The sequence below is a fragment of the Crocodylus siamensis genome, chromosome 4 (genome assembly GCF_052110815.1).
Source record: "Crocodylus siamensis isolate JL-2025a chromosome 4, ASM5211081v1, whole genome shotgun sequence".
In the NCBI taxonomy this organism is placed as follows: Eukaryota; Metazoa; Chordata; order Crocodylia; family Crocodylidae; genus Crocodylus; species Crocodylus siamensis.
The window spans coordinates 124450493-124464174 of record NC_143398.1 but is presented as its reverse complement, the minus strand read 5'-3'; the positions used below and the strand labels follow the sequence as shown (position 1 = coordinate 124464174).

The following is a 13682-nucleotide window of genomic DNA, read 5'->3' as shown; positions in this document are numbered from 1 at the left end:
GATATTTATTGGAGTGTACATGACAAGACACTAAGGCTAGGGACAGACATTACACATAAACCAATATAAGTGATCAAAAACCAGTTCAAATCTGTAACACAACAAAAATTCAGTGCACATGAATCACTTTCAAAATGGCTGAAACCGATGTAAGGTAAACCTGAATGGATATAGTATCAGACTTAACTGATTTAGGTTAAATCAGTTTATTGAACTTCTGTCCCAGATGCTGTCCAGATTCAAGTTAACTCAGTCCCCCAACATCCCAAGTTGTTTTGCATCTTCTCTGCAAACCTCCCATTGCATGGTGGGTGGGCTAGCCTTGGCCCAAGCTGTCTGCTTCAGCTGAGCAGGGAGGCATACTCCAGCATGCCACAGCTTCTGGCCGGTGGCTGCATTTCTAGAACCAAAAAAGGAATGGCTATTCACTTGCATATTGGTTCAATCTACACAGCTTAGACTAACCTGCAAATACTGAATCAATTCAGCTTCAGACCTTTTGATTATCTGTACTTAGCCTAAGATAACTCTTCTGCTTGTGGTTAAAAAGTTAGCTTGCATGGCCTGAATGCAGTATGTTTCAGTACAGCACTGCCTAGATCAATAATTAAGTGGTACAGATATAGCCAGGGTGCCCTGATGCCCAGCCCACTGGACTTTTTTCCAAGGATATTTTGAAGGGGAACAGCAGCCTTGGCCGTTTTTATTCCATGGTCTCTCCAGAGTTTTGGTTATTGCTGTTCCTGAAGCAAGCTCATTGAAGAATGACAACACATGCAAAGGAGTTGAAATGTTTTGAAATTCAGGGCATATCAGTTGCATTCATTCTACTGCATGTGTCCTAATGACAGAAATCTTTTTGCATGATTTGGCCAACGTGGACAGATTTTCACAAGTATGGCCAAAGAGCTATTTCCTCAGAATAATTCCCTTGCTAACTTGCAACTTCCTACTAGAGACAATTCAAAAACATTGGCTAATCCACCGTCACTAGCCTTTTTCTTGGAAGTGATTGGGTCGGTTTTGCTCAGACTTCCCAGAGTACATTCTATCTGAGGTAGATTCAACCTGAGGCAGAAAGGTTATGTAAAAAACTTCAGTGTAAATGGTCAATGTTTGGTAAAATTATAGATCAGCTGTCAGCAACCTCCTCAGATCACAGGCTGAAATGACTCAGTTCAGGTCAAAGGCAGGTAAATCTACCATTGCTTTTCCTTACCACAGCATGGGGAAAGTTCCTACTGCTAATGCTTCTCCCCACTGAAACAAAATATGCATAACAGCTTCATTTGTTTTTCTGTTTACAGAGAAAACAAGGCCCCAGCAACCCTTTTCCCAACACAGAATTCTTGGTGCCGAAGTCCAAACTCTTCTACTCACCCTCACTTCTCCCTGGTTAGACCATTAACCATGGGCAATGATGGCAGCAGTCTGTGTAGACAGTCCAGGTGTCAGTCAGCAAAACCTGACCCAGCACCAGGTGAGTTGAAGAACAATTACACTGGCAGGCAAAGACATTTTTTTTCCCTGCTAGAGGAACAGTTAGCAAAATTTCTGAGAGATATTTCAGAAGGACTTCACGTATACTACGTGTATGTGACCCAGTAGTGTAACAAAGGAGGATAGCAGGATACAAACCCCAGGCATGGATCCTCAGGGAGTGCAAAGCCAGCAGCAGCTGTACCACCAGCAGTGCAACCACTGACACTGACCTACGTGTGGTTGCTGTCTAGGGCACTCAAACATCCAGTTATGCCTCTGTGATCACTTGCATTACAGACTTATCTGCCACAAACACATTTGGGAAAGAAGTGTTGGTTTTTTTTTTGCTTTTATTTTTAATCAGAAAATGTTGCTGTGCACCATTTGCTATTAGGATTGACTGGTTTTAGGAAGTAAGAAAAATGTACAATGACTTAGAGAGAGAGTGCACAAAGAGACCCTTCTACTAATGATGAATGATTAATTAGGCACTGGTGAGAATCCTGTGTTTAATTGTGGTACTTCATCTCCAGACAGCTGTTGACAACCTGAAAGAATTCAGAAGGGAGTGACAGTGTAATTAAAAGTCTGAAGAGACTGACATATCAGGAAAGATTTAAAAGGATTAAGTGTGTGTTTGACAACTAAGGTGACTGTCAAATGTTTGGAAAGGTTCAAACACAAAGGAAAGAAATTGTCTGACAAAGGCTCAAAAACTATAACTATGAAGAATCAGATCAACCTGAGTGCAGAAAGACCTGGAATTAATTTTCTTAATACAGGCATACCTCGGAGATATTGCGGGTTCGGTTCCAGACCACCGCAATAAAGCGAATATCGCAATAAACCTAGTCACACAAATTTTTTGGTTTCCCAGTGCATATACAAGTTATGTTTACACTATACTGTAGTCTGTTAAGTGTGCAATAGCATTATGTCTAAAAAAAAATGTACATACCTTAATTAAAAAATACTTTATTGCTAAAAAGTGCTAACCATCATCTGAGCCTTCAGTGAGAAGTAATCTTTTTGCTGGTGGAGGGTCTTGCCTCGATGTTGATGGCTGCTGACTGATCAGGGTGATGGTTGCTGAAGGTTGGGGTGGCTGTGGCAATTTCTTAAAATAAGACAACAATGAAGTTTGCCGCATTGATTGACTCTTCCTTCACAAAAGATTTCTCTGTAGCACTCGATGCTGTTTGATAGCATTTTACCCACAGTAGAACTTCTTTCAAAATTGGAGTCAATCCTCTCAAACCCTGCCGCTGCTTCATCAACTAAGTTTATGTAATATTCTAAATCCTTTGTTGTCATTTCAACAATGTTCACAGCATCTTCACCAGGAGTAGATTCCATCTCAAGAAACCACTTTCTTTGCTCATCCATAAGAAGCAACTCCTCATCCGTTAAAGTTTTATCATGAGATTGCAGCAATTCAGTCACATCTTCAGGCTCCACTTCTAATTCTAGTTCTCTTGCTATTTCCACCACATCTGCAGTTACTTCCTCCACTGAAGTCTTGAACCCCTCAAAGTCATCCGTGAGGGTTGGAATCAGCTTCTTCCAAACTCCTGTTAATGTTGATATTTTGACCTCCTCCCATGAATCACGAATGTTCTTAATGGCATCTAGAACGGTGAATCCTCTCCAGAAGATTTTCAATTTACTTTGCCCAGATCCATCAGAGGAATCACTATCTATGGCAGCTATAGCCTTACGAAATGTATTTCTTAAATAATAAGACTTGAAAGTGGAAATTACTCCTTGATCCATGGGCTGCAGAATGGATGTTGTGTTAGCAGGCATGAAAACAACATTAATCTCGTTGTACATCTCCATCAGAGCTCCTGGGTGACCAGGTGCATTGTCAATGAGCAGTAATGTTTTGAAAGGAACCTTTTTTTCTGAGCAGTAGGTCTCAACAGTGGGCTTAAAATATTCAGTAAACCATGTTGTAAACAGATGTGCTGTCATCCAGGCTTTGTTGTTCCATTTATAGAGCACAGGCAGAGTAGATTTAGCATAATTCTTAAGGGCCCTAGGATTTTCGGAGTGGTAAATGAGCACAGGCTTCAACTTAAAGTCACCAGCTGCATTAGCCCCTAACAAGAGAGTCTGCCTGTCCTTTGAAGCTTTGAAGCCAGGCATTGACTTCTCTCTAGCTATGAGAGTCCTAGATGGCATCTTCTTCCAATATAAGGCTGTTTAGTCTACATTGAAAATCTGTTGTTTAGTGTAGCCACCTTCATCAATTATCTTAGCTAGATCTTCTGGATAACTTGCTGCAGCTTCTACATCAGCACTTGCTGCTTCACCTTGCACTTTTATGTTATGGAGACGGCTTCTTTCCTTAAACCTCATGAACCAACCTCTGCTAGCTTCAAACTTTTCTTCTGCAGCTTCGTCGCCTCTCTCAGCCTTCATAGAATTGAAGAGAGTTAGGGCCTTGCTCTGAATTAGGCTTTGGCTTAAGGGAATGTTGTGGCTGGTTTGATCTTCTATCCAGACCACTAAAACTTTCTCCATATCAGCAATAAGGCTGTTTCGCTTTCTTATCATTCGTGTGTTCACTGGAGTAGCACTTTTAATTTCCTTCAAGAACTTTTCCTTTGCCTTCACAACTTGGCTAACTGTTTGGCATAAAAGGCCTAGCTTTCAGCCTATCTCGGCTTTCGACATGCCTTCCTCACTAAGCTTAATCATTTCTAGCTTTTGATTTAAAGTGAGAGATGTGCGACTCTTCCTTTCACTTGAACACTTAGAAGCCATTATTAATTGGCCTAATTTCAATATTGTTGTATCTCAGGGAATAGGGAGGCCCGAGGAGAGGGAGAGAGATGGGGGAACGTCTGGTCGGTGGAGCAGTCAGAACACACACAACATTTATCGATTAAGTTCGCCATCTTATATGGGTGCGGTTCGTGGCGCCCCAAAACAATTACAATAGTAATGTCAAAGATCACAGATCACCATAACAAATATAATAATAATGAAAAAGTTTGAAATATTGCGAGAATTACCAAAATGTGACACAGAGACACGAAGTGAGCAAATGCTGTTGGAAAAATGGCACCGATGGAAAAATGGCGCCGATAGACTTGCTCGACGCAGGGTTGCCACAAACCTTCAATTTGTAAAAAACACAGTATCTGCGAAGTGCAGTAAAACGAGGTATGCCTGTATAGTCTTTCAATGGTAATAGTAAAAGTGTGAATCTCTTATTTTCAAAACCACCTTTGGAAGTTGTTTTAGTAAATCTTTTTCAATATCTAATAGTTTAATCCTACAAGGAATTGAGCATGCTGGGCTTGATCCAGAAAAGTATCTGCTTATACGCTTAATTTTAAACATATGAATTATCTCATCGTGGACATGGACTTAAAATTAATCACATGCTTATACCAGATCAAGGCTTGGTAGCTCAAAACATTTCAGGATAGAGCTCTGATTCCAAGGTGTACCTGAAGTCATCCTAATTCTGTGATAGTATAACAGGAATGTAGAGATGAATACAGATAGAGAATATAGCAAAAAAACCATCAGGTCTAACCCAAATTTATCTGGCTCCAGCTTACTAGGATGTCCAATTACAATCCTGCAGACTTGTTCTGAGCCTCTTTGAAACCAGCATTCACTTCTTTGGGCTGCATGTTCTCCATAACCTACTCTTTGCTATCATACCCTTATGGTCTGTTACTTCTAGGTCTGTTACTACTATTAGTATTGTTGTTGTTACCTGCTCAGAGGACCCTTTCTGCTATGCTTTACAGGCATAAAGGTGGATTTGCCTACTTCCCCATGGTGTTAACCATTAGGGGTGTGCGAAGCTTCAATCCCTGATTTGATTTGGCAGAGATTTGTCCTGATTTAGTGGCTAAATCTCTGAATCTGAAATGAATCAGGAGACCCTTTAATCTCTCCAAGTCATATCAGAACCCTCTGAATTGATTCAGAGATATTTGGAAAGATTCAATGATTTGGACATAGACACAGCTTTAACTGTTTTTTCTACATACCACAAGCTAGCAGGCGGCTCCGGAATACTGTGATGCTGGGGTGCATGGAGCGCCCCACAGGAGAATGGGGGGTCCACTTCTGGGTCCACTGGGGAGCGCTTCAGGGCCCCCCCCACTTCCCTGCAGCTTGGTGGCTGGTGCCTCCTGGGTCTGGGGGAGCACCCAGGGTCCTGCTACAGCCCATTGCCAAACTGAAGGGGCATGGGGGGGTCCACTGCATGCTCCCCAGTGGACCCAAAAGTGGACCAGAAGTACTTCTGGGTTTGCTGCTGAGCACGTGCCCCCCCCAACACTCCTGTGGGATATTCCATTTGCCCCAGAATTGCAGTATGCACGAGCCACACTTGGTACCTCAAGGTATGTAGAAAAGACATTTAAAGCTGTGTGCCTGTCTGGCCTCTAGGATATGCTCACATGCTGCCTTAGCACGTGCACCCGGTGTTGGGCATTGCGTGGGGTCTTGTGATCTCTGGAGGGGTACTCAATCACCCCAGGGAAAGCCCAGAAATTTTCCTGCCATGACTTTGATTGAATCTTCAGTGGTGGGTTCCCCTTCTGGGGACTCTCCCAGGTAGGTCATGCCTCCTGACAGGTATCTGGGGGCTTCTGCCTCCCCCACACCCCTTTCATACACCAACCTCCAGGACAAGTTGGTTGGTCTTTGTGTAGCTTGTCCTCCAGTTGCACCAGTCCTAGCTCTTCATGTTGCCTGCACAGCTGGTTCGCCCTGGCCTCCCAGTGTTTCTTCATGGCCAGCCAGCTGCCTGCCATGGGTCTAAGGCTGCTCCATTCTCTCAGAGCACTGCCCACACCCTGGCCACAGCAAAAGGAAAAGAAAACCCAAAAGAATGACAATGGAAAAGACAAAAAAAAGAAACACAAAAAACTGAGGGAATAGGCTAGCAAGCCCTCCTCCTTCACAGCCCCCATGCCTGTGGCTCGAGCCATCCTTTGATGTTGCTCTGGGTCCTCCTTCCTGTTGAGGATCTCTCTTCCTTTCCTTATGCCAGGTCTTTGGCTGCACGCTGGTGCTGCCTACGCTTGGCGTGGAGAGTGCCTTCCTCGCCGGCTCTTTCCCCTGGTCTTCCTGCATCTCTGCCAGTGCCGGCTTTTATTTTGGCCAGGTGGAATTCTATGATGATGTCAGCCACTCATGCCAGCTCCAGCTGGAAGTAAGCATGGCTTACAAACTGCACGGGTGGCTCTTCCCAGCACGGCTCGTCCCACTCTTCCTGGCCTGAAACTGGCAAGTTTTCCCTGGTTTCAGGGCTTTCTTTGTCAGAGTGGGTCAGCCTCATCCCCTATCCTAACGTGAAGGGATCCATGTCCTACCGGTCCCGGTGACTGTCTCCCTGGGACACTGTGTTAAAGCTGTGATGGCTGATTCTCCAAATCAGCATCAAATCTTCAGATTCAGACGAATCGAATTGGGGACAGTGATCCAAATCAACAAACTGAATCACTGTCCCCAATTTAGGCCAAATCCAAATTGTCTATGGCCCATTTCACACACCCCTATTAACCATCTGGCTGGACTCTAGGGGTACTACTAGAGTAATTGGAATCTACCCCATTTGCACTGTTCCTTTGAAGCCCTCAAATCCACCCAGCACTTGAGCGACAACATTCTCAGCAGACACATTCCAAAGGAGATTTCATTAGAGACTATCAGCCAGCCTAGATCAAGAGAGCCAACATCCTCTGTTATCAAGAAAGCTGGTAGTGCCTGTCTACATGGAGAGATGGATCAAGGCATCTGATGATCCAGGCCAGTGATTCTCAGCCAGGGTTCCATGAAATTTTTAAATGTGCCATTTTAGAACTGGTAGGTGTGCAAACACCCACACATAATTCACAGGATAAACCCAGAGATTTCAAATAGAAATCTATAGTGTCAAAAAAGTGTCAAGTGCCCTGTTGTGGTGTTTCTGAATTCTTTGTAATATAAGAATTGCTCTATTTTTCCTTAGTTAAGAAACAAGTGAAAGCTAAAAGCTGACATTTTCCGAGGGGTGCCTAAGAGATTGAAAACCACTGGTCTAGGCACATCTCAGTGTGAGATCCACTCCAAGTGGAATGACAGGAGACAGGGGACCTCTACTCTTCCCCGCCCAGAGAGCAAGGGGCAGCAGTCTAGAGCTTGCTTATCCCTCTTAGGGAGTGAAAACAGGGCACCCTTAACTTGGGAGGCAGAAGGTAAGAGTCTCCCAAACTACTTATCTTAGTGGCCAAAGTCTGTCTGCTTGAGTAGGAGGGACAGGACATCTTTGCTCTTCTCTCCCCATACCCTGAATCTTTTGTTGGGATGAATTTGGCAAGGTCCTCCAAACAATAGGTTTTGAAATTAAAATCTCATTGAAAAGCATAACATGCGTCACCTCTGAACTATTTTTCTAGTCTGCTTGAATACTCAGGCAGACATTGCTACTGGGATAGTAGTTGGCTTAAATTTCCAAGCTTCCCCCACCCTTACAACCATGAGGGACTGAAGCAATTCGATTTTATTTTATTTTATTTTTTAAATTGAAAACTGAGATTCTAATATAATCACAAACTGAACCTGGGCTCTAGACCCATGAAGATAGTCCCTTATGCCTTTATCCAGTACTTTCAGAGTGTGGAAACTCTGAGTATGTGTTTCAAAGAAAGTTGGTCCAACTCATAGTTTTATAGTTGGTAGGGTCGGAAGGGACCTGAGCAGATCATCAAGTCTGACCCCCTGCCATGGCAGGAAAGGGTACTGGGGTCAAACAACCCTGGCAAGGTGTTCATCCAGCCTCCTTTTAAAACCCCCCAGGGCAGGAGCCAGCACCACTTCTCTTGGAAGTTGGTTCCAGATCCTAGCTGCCCCGACAGTGAAGTGGCGCCTCCTGACATCTAGCTTAAATCTACCCTCTGCCAGCTTGTGACTGTTATTTCTTGTCATTCCTGGTAGTGCTTGGGGGAACAGGGACTCCCCCAATTCCTGCTTGTCCCCCCTGACCAGTTTGTAAATGGCCACTAGATCCCTCCTCAGTCTTCTCTTGTGGAGGCTGAACAGGTTCAGGTCCCTTAGCTTCTCCTCATAGGGCCTGCCCTGCTGACTCCTGATCATGTGGGTGGCCCTCTTCTGGACCCTCTCCATGGTGTCCACATCCCTCTTGAAGTATGGCATCCAGAACTGGACGCAGTATTCCAACTGCAGCCTGACCAGTATCACATAGAGGGGGTAGATCACCTCCTTGGACCTGCTTGAGATGCATCTGTGGATGCATGACAAGATACAGTTAGCCTTCCTGACCGCTTCCCCACATTGTCGGCCCATGTTCATTCTGGCATCAATAATAACTCCAAGATCCTTTTCTGCCTCTGCACTGACAAGAAGGGAGTTCCCCAGCTTGTAAGTATGCTGCTGGTTCTTCCTCCCCAGGGGCAGTATCCTGCACTTGTCAGTGTTGAAACCTATCCTGTTCTCATCCATCCACCCCTGTAACCTGTCCAGGTCTGACTGCAGCCTATTCCTCCCTTCTGGTGTGCCCACTTATCCCCACATCTTAGTGTCATCTGTGAATTTGAACAGTGTGCTTTTTATACCCTTGTCCAAGTCACTGATGAAGATGTTGAACAGTGGGGGCCCAAGGATCGAGCCCTGGGGAACCCCACTGCCCAAATCCCTCCAGGTCGAAATAACCCGTCCACCACCACTCACTGGGTGTGGCCTTCCAGCGAACTAGTGACCCATTTGACTGTGTAGGTGTCAACACCACAGTCCTCTAGTTTTTTAATGAGAATGGGGTGAGAGACAGTGTCGAAGGCCTTCCTAAAGTCCAGGAAGACTACGTCCACTGCTACCCCTGCATCTAAGGATTTTGTGACCTTGTCATAAAAGGCTACTAGGTTGGTCTGATAGGACCTGCCTCTAATGAACCCGTGTTGGTTGCCCCTAAGCATAACCTCCCCCCCGGCCCCTCGCGGACATGCACCAGGATAATTCTCTCAAAAAGCTTACCTAGGACTGAGGTAAGACTGACTGGCCCATAGTTTCCTGGGTCCTCCTTCCTCCCTTTTTTGAAAATGGAAACCACAGTGGCCCTTTTCTAGTCCTCTGGCAGCATGCCAGAGTACCATGAGTACTCGTAAAGCCATGCCAGGGGTCCTACTATGACCTCTACTAATTCCCTCAGCACAGTGGGGTGGAGATCATCAGGACCTGGTGATTTAAATACGTCCAGTCCCTCCAGAAGTTCTCTGACTAGGTCCTCACTGACCCTAGGCCTGGGTGCGTCTCCCCTGGGACCTTTGGGGGTCCCAGTGGAGGGGGGGGGTGACCCGGTCCCTGCTCAGAAAAATGTAGGCAAAGAAATTGTTAAATAGGTTTCTTTATTTCTCTCCCCCAACTCTTCACATATCTGACTTCCTGAAGGTTTTATTTTCTTACACACTGGGAGCATGGGAGAAAAGAACAGTTTAGTTAGAGTTCCTTTGCAATTGTCTGTAACAATGAATTATGAAATTATTCCTTTGTATGCTGACAGGCAAGATGACAATACTCATGATCTCAAATAAAATATTAAATATAAGAGCCATAGCTAGTCTTTCCTCTGATAAATATTCTTGAGATACATTTTGCTGCAGGATTATTTCCATAAATTAATAGGAAAATGTAAGAATAATTCTTATTTTATTACAAAAAAATTACAATCATTTTAGGCAGGTTTATAAATGTATACTGCTGGAGATTATTACTAACAATGATTACTAACTAATCATTTTGAAATACAGAGCTAGCTGGTTATTTTTTTCACATTATAAAATTATTAACCAGCAAACTTATAAACTGTACATTGTATAACTGGAATCCACAATTGCATGAGTAACTAGTTTCATGAGGCTTCACAGTTCAGGAGAGCAATCCTGTGCAGAAAAGGCACAGAGGAATCATGGAAACACAGGCCTAATGAGAGCTTTATAGGAATCAATGCCACTAACTTTTCATTTGTTTTTCCCTTTGCAGAATTTTTAAATCAATGTGTCTTTTATACATTGGCTTCATATTTAGTATATATAAATTGTGTCAGTATTCTCTCCAAAGTTGATGGGGCCACATCTTTGAGTCAAAGAAACGAATGATTTCATAGGCCTTTTGTGTTTCTTCCAGAATAGTTAATTTTATTATACCAAACTAGTTCAGTTCTAAGGACCTAGATAAACTTCACATACTATACTGTCTCGCGTTCTTTGATTATTTGTTTAGAAATTAGATTTACTAATTTTATGTTGTGTCAGTGCTGTTTCTAATATAGGCAATGAACCATATTTCAGTTTTAAGCTAAGATCATTCAAGTGTTATTTCCTATAGCATATTTTCCTTCCATCTCACTACTCTTATCCCTTGCATAGCTGCTCTGTCCTTTTTGTCACAGTGATATTACTACCACATAATATTCCAGGAAAGGAAATGGTGTTATATTATTTTCTATCCCATTCCATTTTCCCCCTTTTTGACTACAGCTACACATAGTACTGAGCTGTCCACAGTAATTGCTAGGTGTTGGTTTTGATTCTTTAAGGTGTGTACATCGGCATCCAATCTACAGTCACACAGCTTACTTTAAAATGTGTGAATGTATAATGGAAGAAGTGTGTGCACCCTCAGGAACCACACAGGGCAACAGGTGTAAGTAATTCATGGTGGATGCAGGGGCAGGCGGGAGTGTTGGTGGGTCCAGGGGGAATTTAGTGGGATTAAGGGTTTGTGGGGAGGTGGGGGTTGGGGGCTATACAAAAAGCCCAGTAGAGGTCAGGGGGTAGGAAAAGCACAAACCTGGAGCTAGGGTGAGCAGCTTGGCTTTCCTAGCCACAGGGGCTGCACTCCAAAACATATATAGGTATTTGATAGATCAGGTTAACCCATTCCCAATTTAAGTTAATTCACCTCCTCAAGTAAGCAGATGCATAGATGGACATTTAGATTAACCCAACCCTAGTTAGGTCAATCTAAATGTAACAGCTGCACATACCCTGAGTTAATTCAGAAAGTACTAAAGAATCTGAACATCTTTTCCTTGCACTGGGCATTTAGGAACCTAACATTTCACTTGGCGTCATGCTGTTCGTTCACCTCGTCTTATTGGGTCTTCATCACAATTTTCTTCAACTATTGACCCATCTAAACATTTTGATTTTTATTCATGTGCCATCATTTTCAATTCTTGCTTCATTTACCTAACTAAGAAGAAATACCTATTTTGTTTAGTGTCTAGCTGCCTAAGTGTATTCCTGTCTGTTTGACACTCCAGAGTATCCCCATTTTTCTCCATCCAAGATCTAAGAGAAGGAAGCAGTTACTGCCACAGCTAACAAGTTCCATCTCAGCCTTGTTCAAGTTCAATTATGCAGTTCCATGCATCTCCCATTCTCCCCAGAAATGCATCACCATGGTTGTTTGCTGCTTTTTGTTGTTGCCTAAATTATGCTCTATCAGAGCATTAAGAAAGGAACTTTGCAATGAGTTAAAAAATAGTCTGGGCATGTATGATGAAGCAAGCACTTTGAAGTCTCATCCAAAAACAAGTTTTGTCAATCAGAATTTCTTCACATCTACTGTTGCTGAGAAACACTAATTAAACTTTGGGTGGCAAATGGAGAATGAAAGGCAGGGAGAAAGGGAAAAATTCAATGCATGTTTTTGGTAAAAAAAAAGGAACCTTACTATAGCCCCTTTCTGTATGAAGTCAAGCCAAATCATTATTGTTCTCTCTTATTTTTCCCCTTTTCCTCCATTTGTTCCGAACAGATCACACAAAGTCTATTCTGCATCCTTTGCTCACATTAAGAAGCACTTACTTTCATAAATTGTCCTAGCGACTGTTGAAGCAAGTGGGGCTGCTCATGTAAATTGTAGTGAACACAAATAATGTTTTTAGAATCAAACTCCAATTTTTTATCTTAAGACACCGACCTACTGCAGACAGGCTTGTAATAACATATGCCCTTGTAAATGAGGTTCTGCACACACACTAATGTCATTCTGGAATAAAGGTAAAATAGCCAAATATAAAATTAGGGTAAAGGTCAAACAAGGGACTACAGCAGCAGCAAGGAGAACAAAGTCACTTGTTTTCTTAAATAGATTAGATGACACCAGATGAAGATCAAGTAAATGTTCCTCACCATCAATCACAAAGGAAAGCATACCAATTTGTCCAGAACACTATCATTCACTATAATTGACAGCTGGGTGCTACACCCCAATTTGCAATCTGAATTCCTGCCTTTCCTGCCATGTCTGATTTTCCATGCAGAGACTTCCAATCTTCTTAACCGTTAAAGTTCCTCTTCACATATAGTTCTTAGCCTCCACCTTGCTTGGAAGACTGTTCCAAAATTTTAATCTGCTACTAGTTAGAAGCTTTCTCCTAATTTCTAATCTACATTTATTTGTAGCCAGGGAAAAGGGGGGTAAAAATCCAACAAAAATAAATAAATAACTGCCCACAGAAGGACCCAGGTATAACAGACAAAGCCTAGGGCTATGGCCTGCAAGCTCTGCAAGCTCTGCCCTCACAATCTAAAAACAACCCAAAAACAGTTAGTCCAACAACAATCTGCTCAGACCCTTGAAAGGGCAGCAGAATCACAGTGCAAAGATTAAATGGATGCCCTCAACGCTACAGAGCACCCTTTGAATGGCCCAACATGCCTGGAAGGTGGGTACTGTCCACTGGAGAGTTGCATATTCAAATTCCAGTGTGTCAGGCATGCCTGGACCAAGAACTAAAAGAATCTCAGGGTTTCATCAGAGCTGGCCCCAATGAGCCGGTTCCTGTGGCTCTTGAGGATGGCCGTCTTAGCCTGACCAAGCAAAAAGTTGGCCAGGCAGATGATACCCCCATCTGCCACCTGGTATGGGAAAGAAAACAAATAGGTGGTCTCCAAGAGGTCCAAATCTAGTGCTTCAAACGAGGTGCCAAGGGCAGCAAAGAGCAGCAGCAGCCGGAGGCACACCTGAGGAAGGCATGGAATAAATCCTCTTCTACCTCCCCTGGGCAAAAAGAACAGACCACTGATGCAGTTGGGTCCATGTGGCAGACGAGAGTGCCGGTGGCCAGTGTCCCATGCAGCAACTGCCACTGGAGGTCACCAGTCCGTTCAGCAATGGGTAGATTCTAGATTGTGCGCCATGCAGGGTGAGCTGCTGTGAGT

General features: G+C 43.5%; 1 protein-coding gene across 1 annotated transcript in view; it reads left to right on the top strand.

Annotated features, from left to right (window-relative positions):
* Positions 1–13682, top strand: part of LMNTD1 (lamin tail domain containing 1) — a 119643-nt gene that overhangs the window by 22364 nt on the left and 83597 nt on the right. The window contains exon 6 of the mRNA XM_090041116.1: positions 1308–1480. Coding sequence (XP_089897242.1) covers positions 1308–1480 — 173 coding nt within the window. The remainder of the gene's footprint in view (positions 1–1307; positions 1481–13682) is intronic.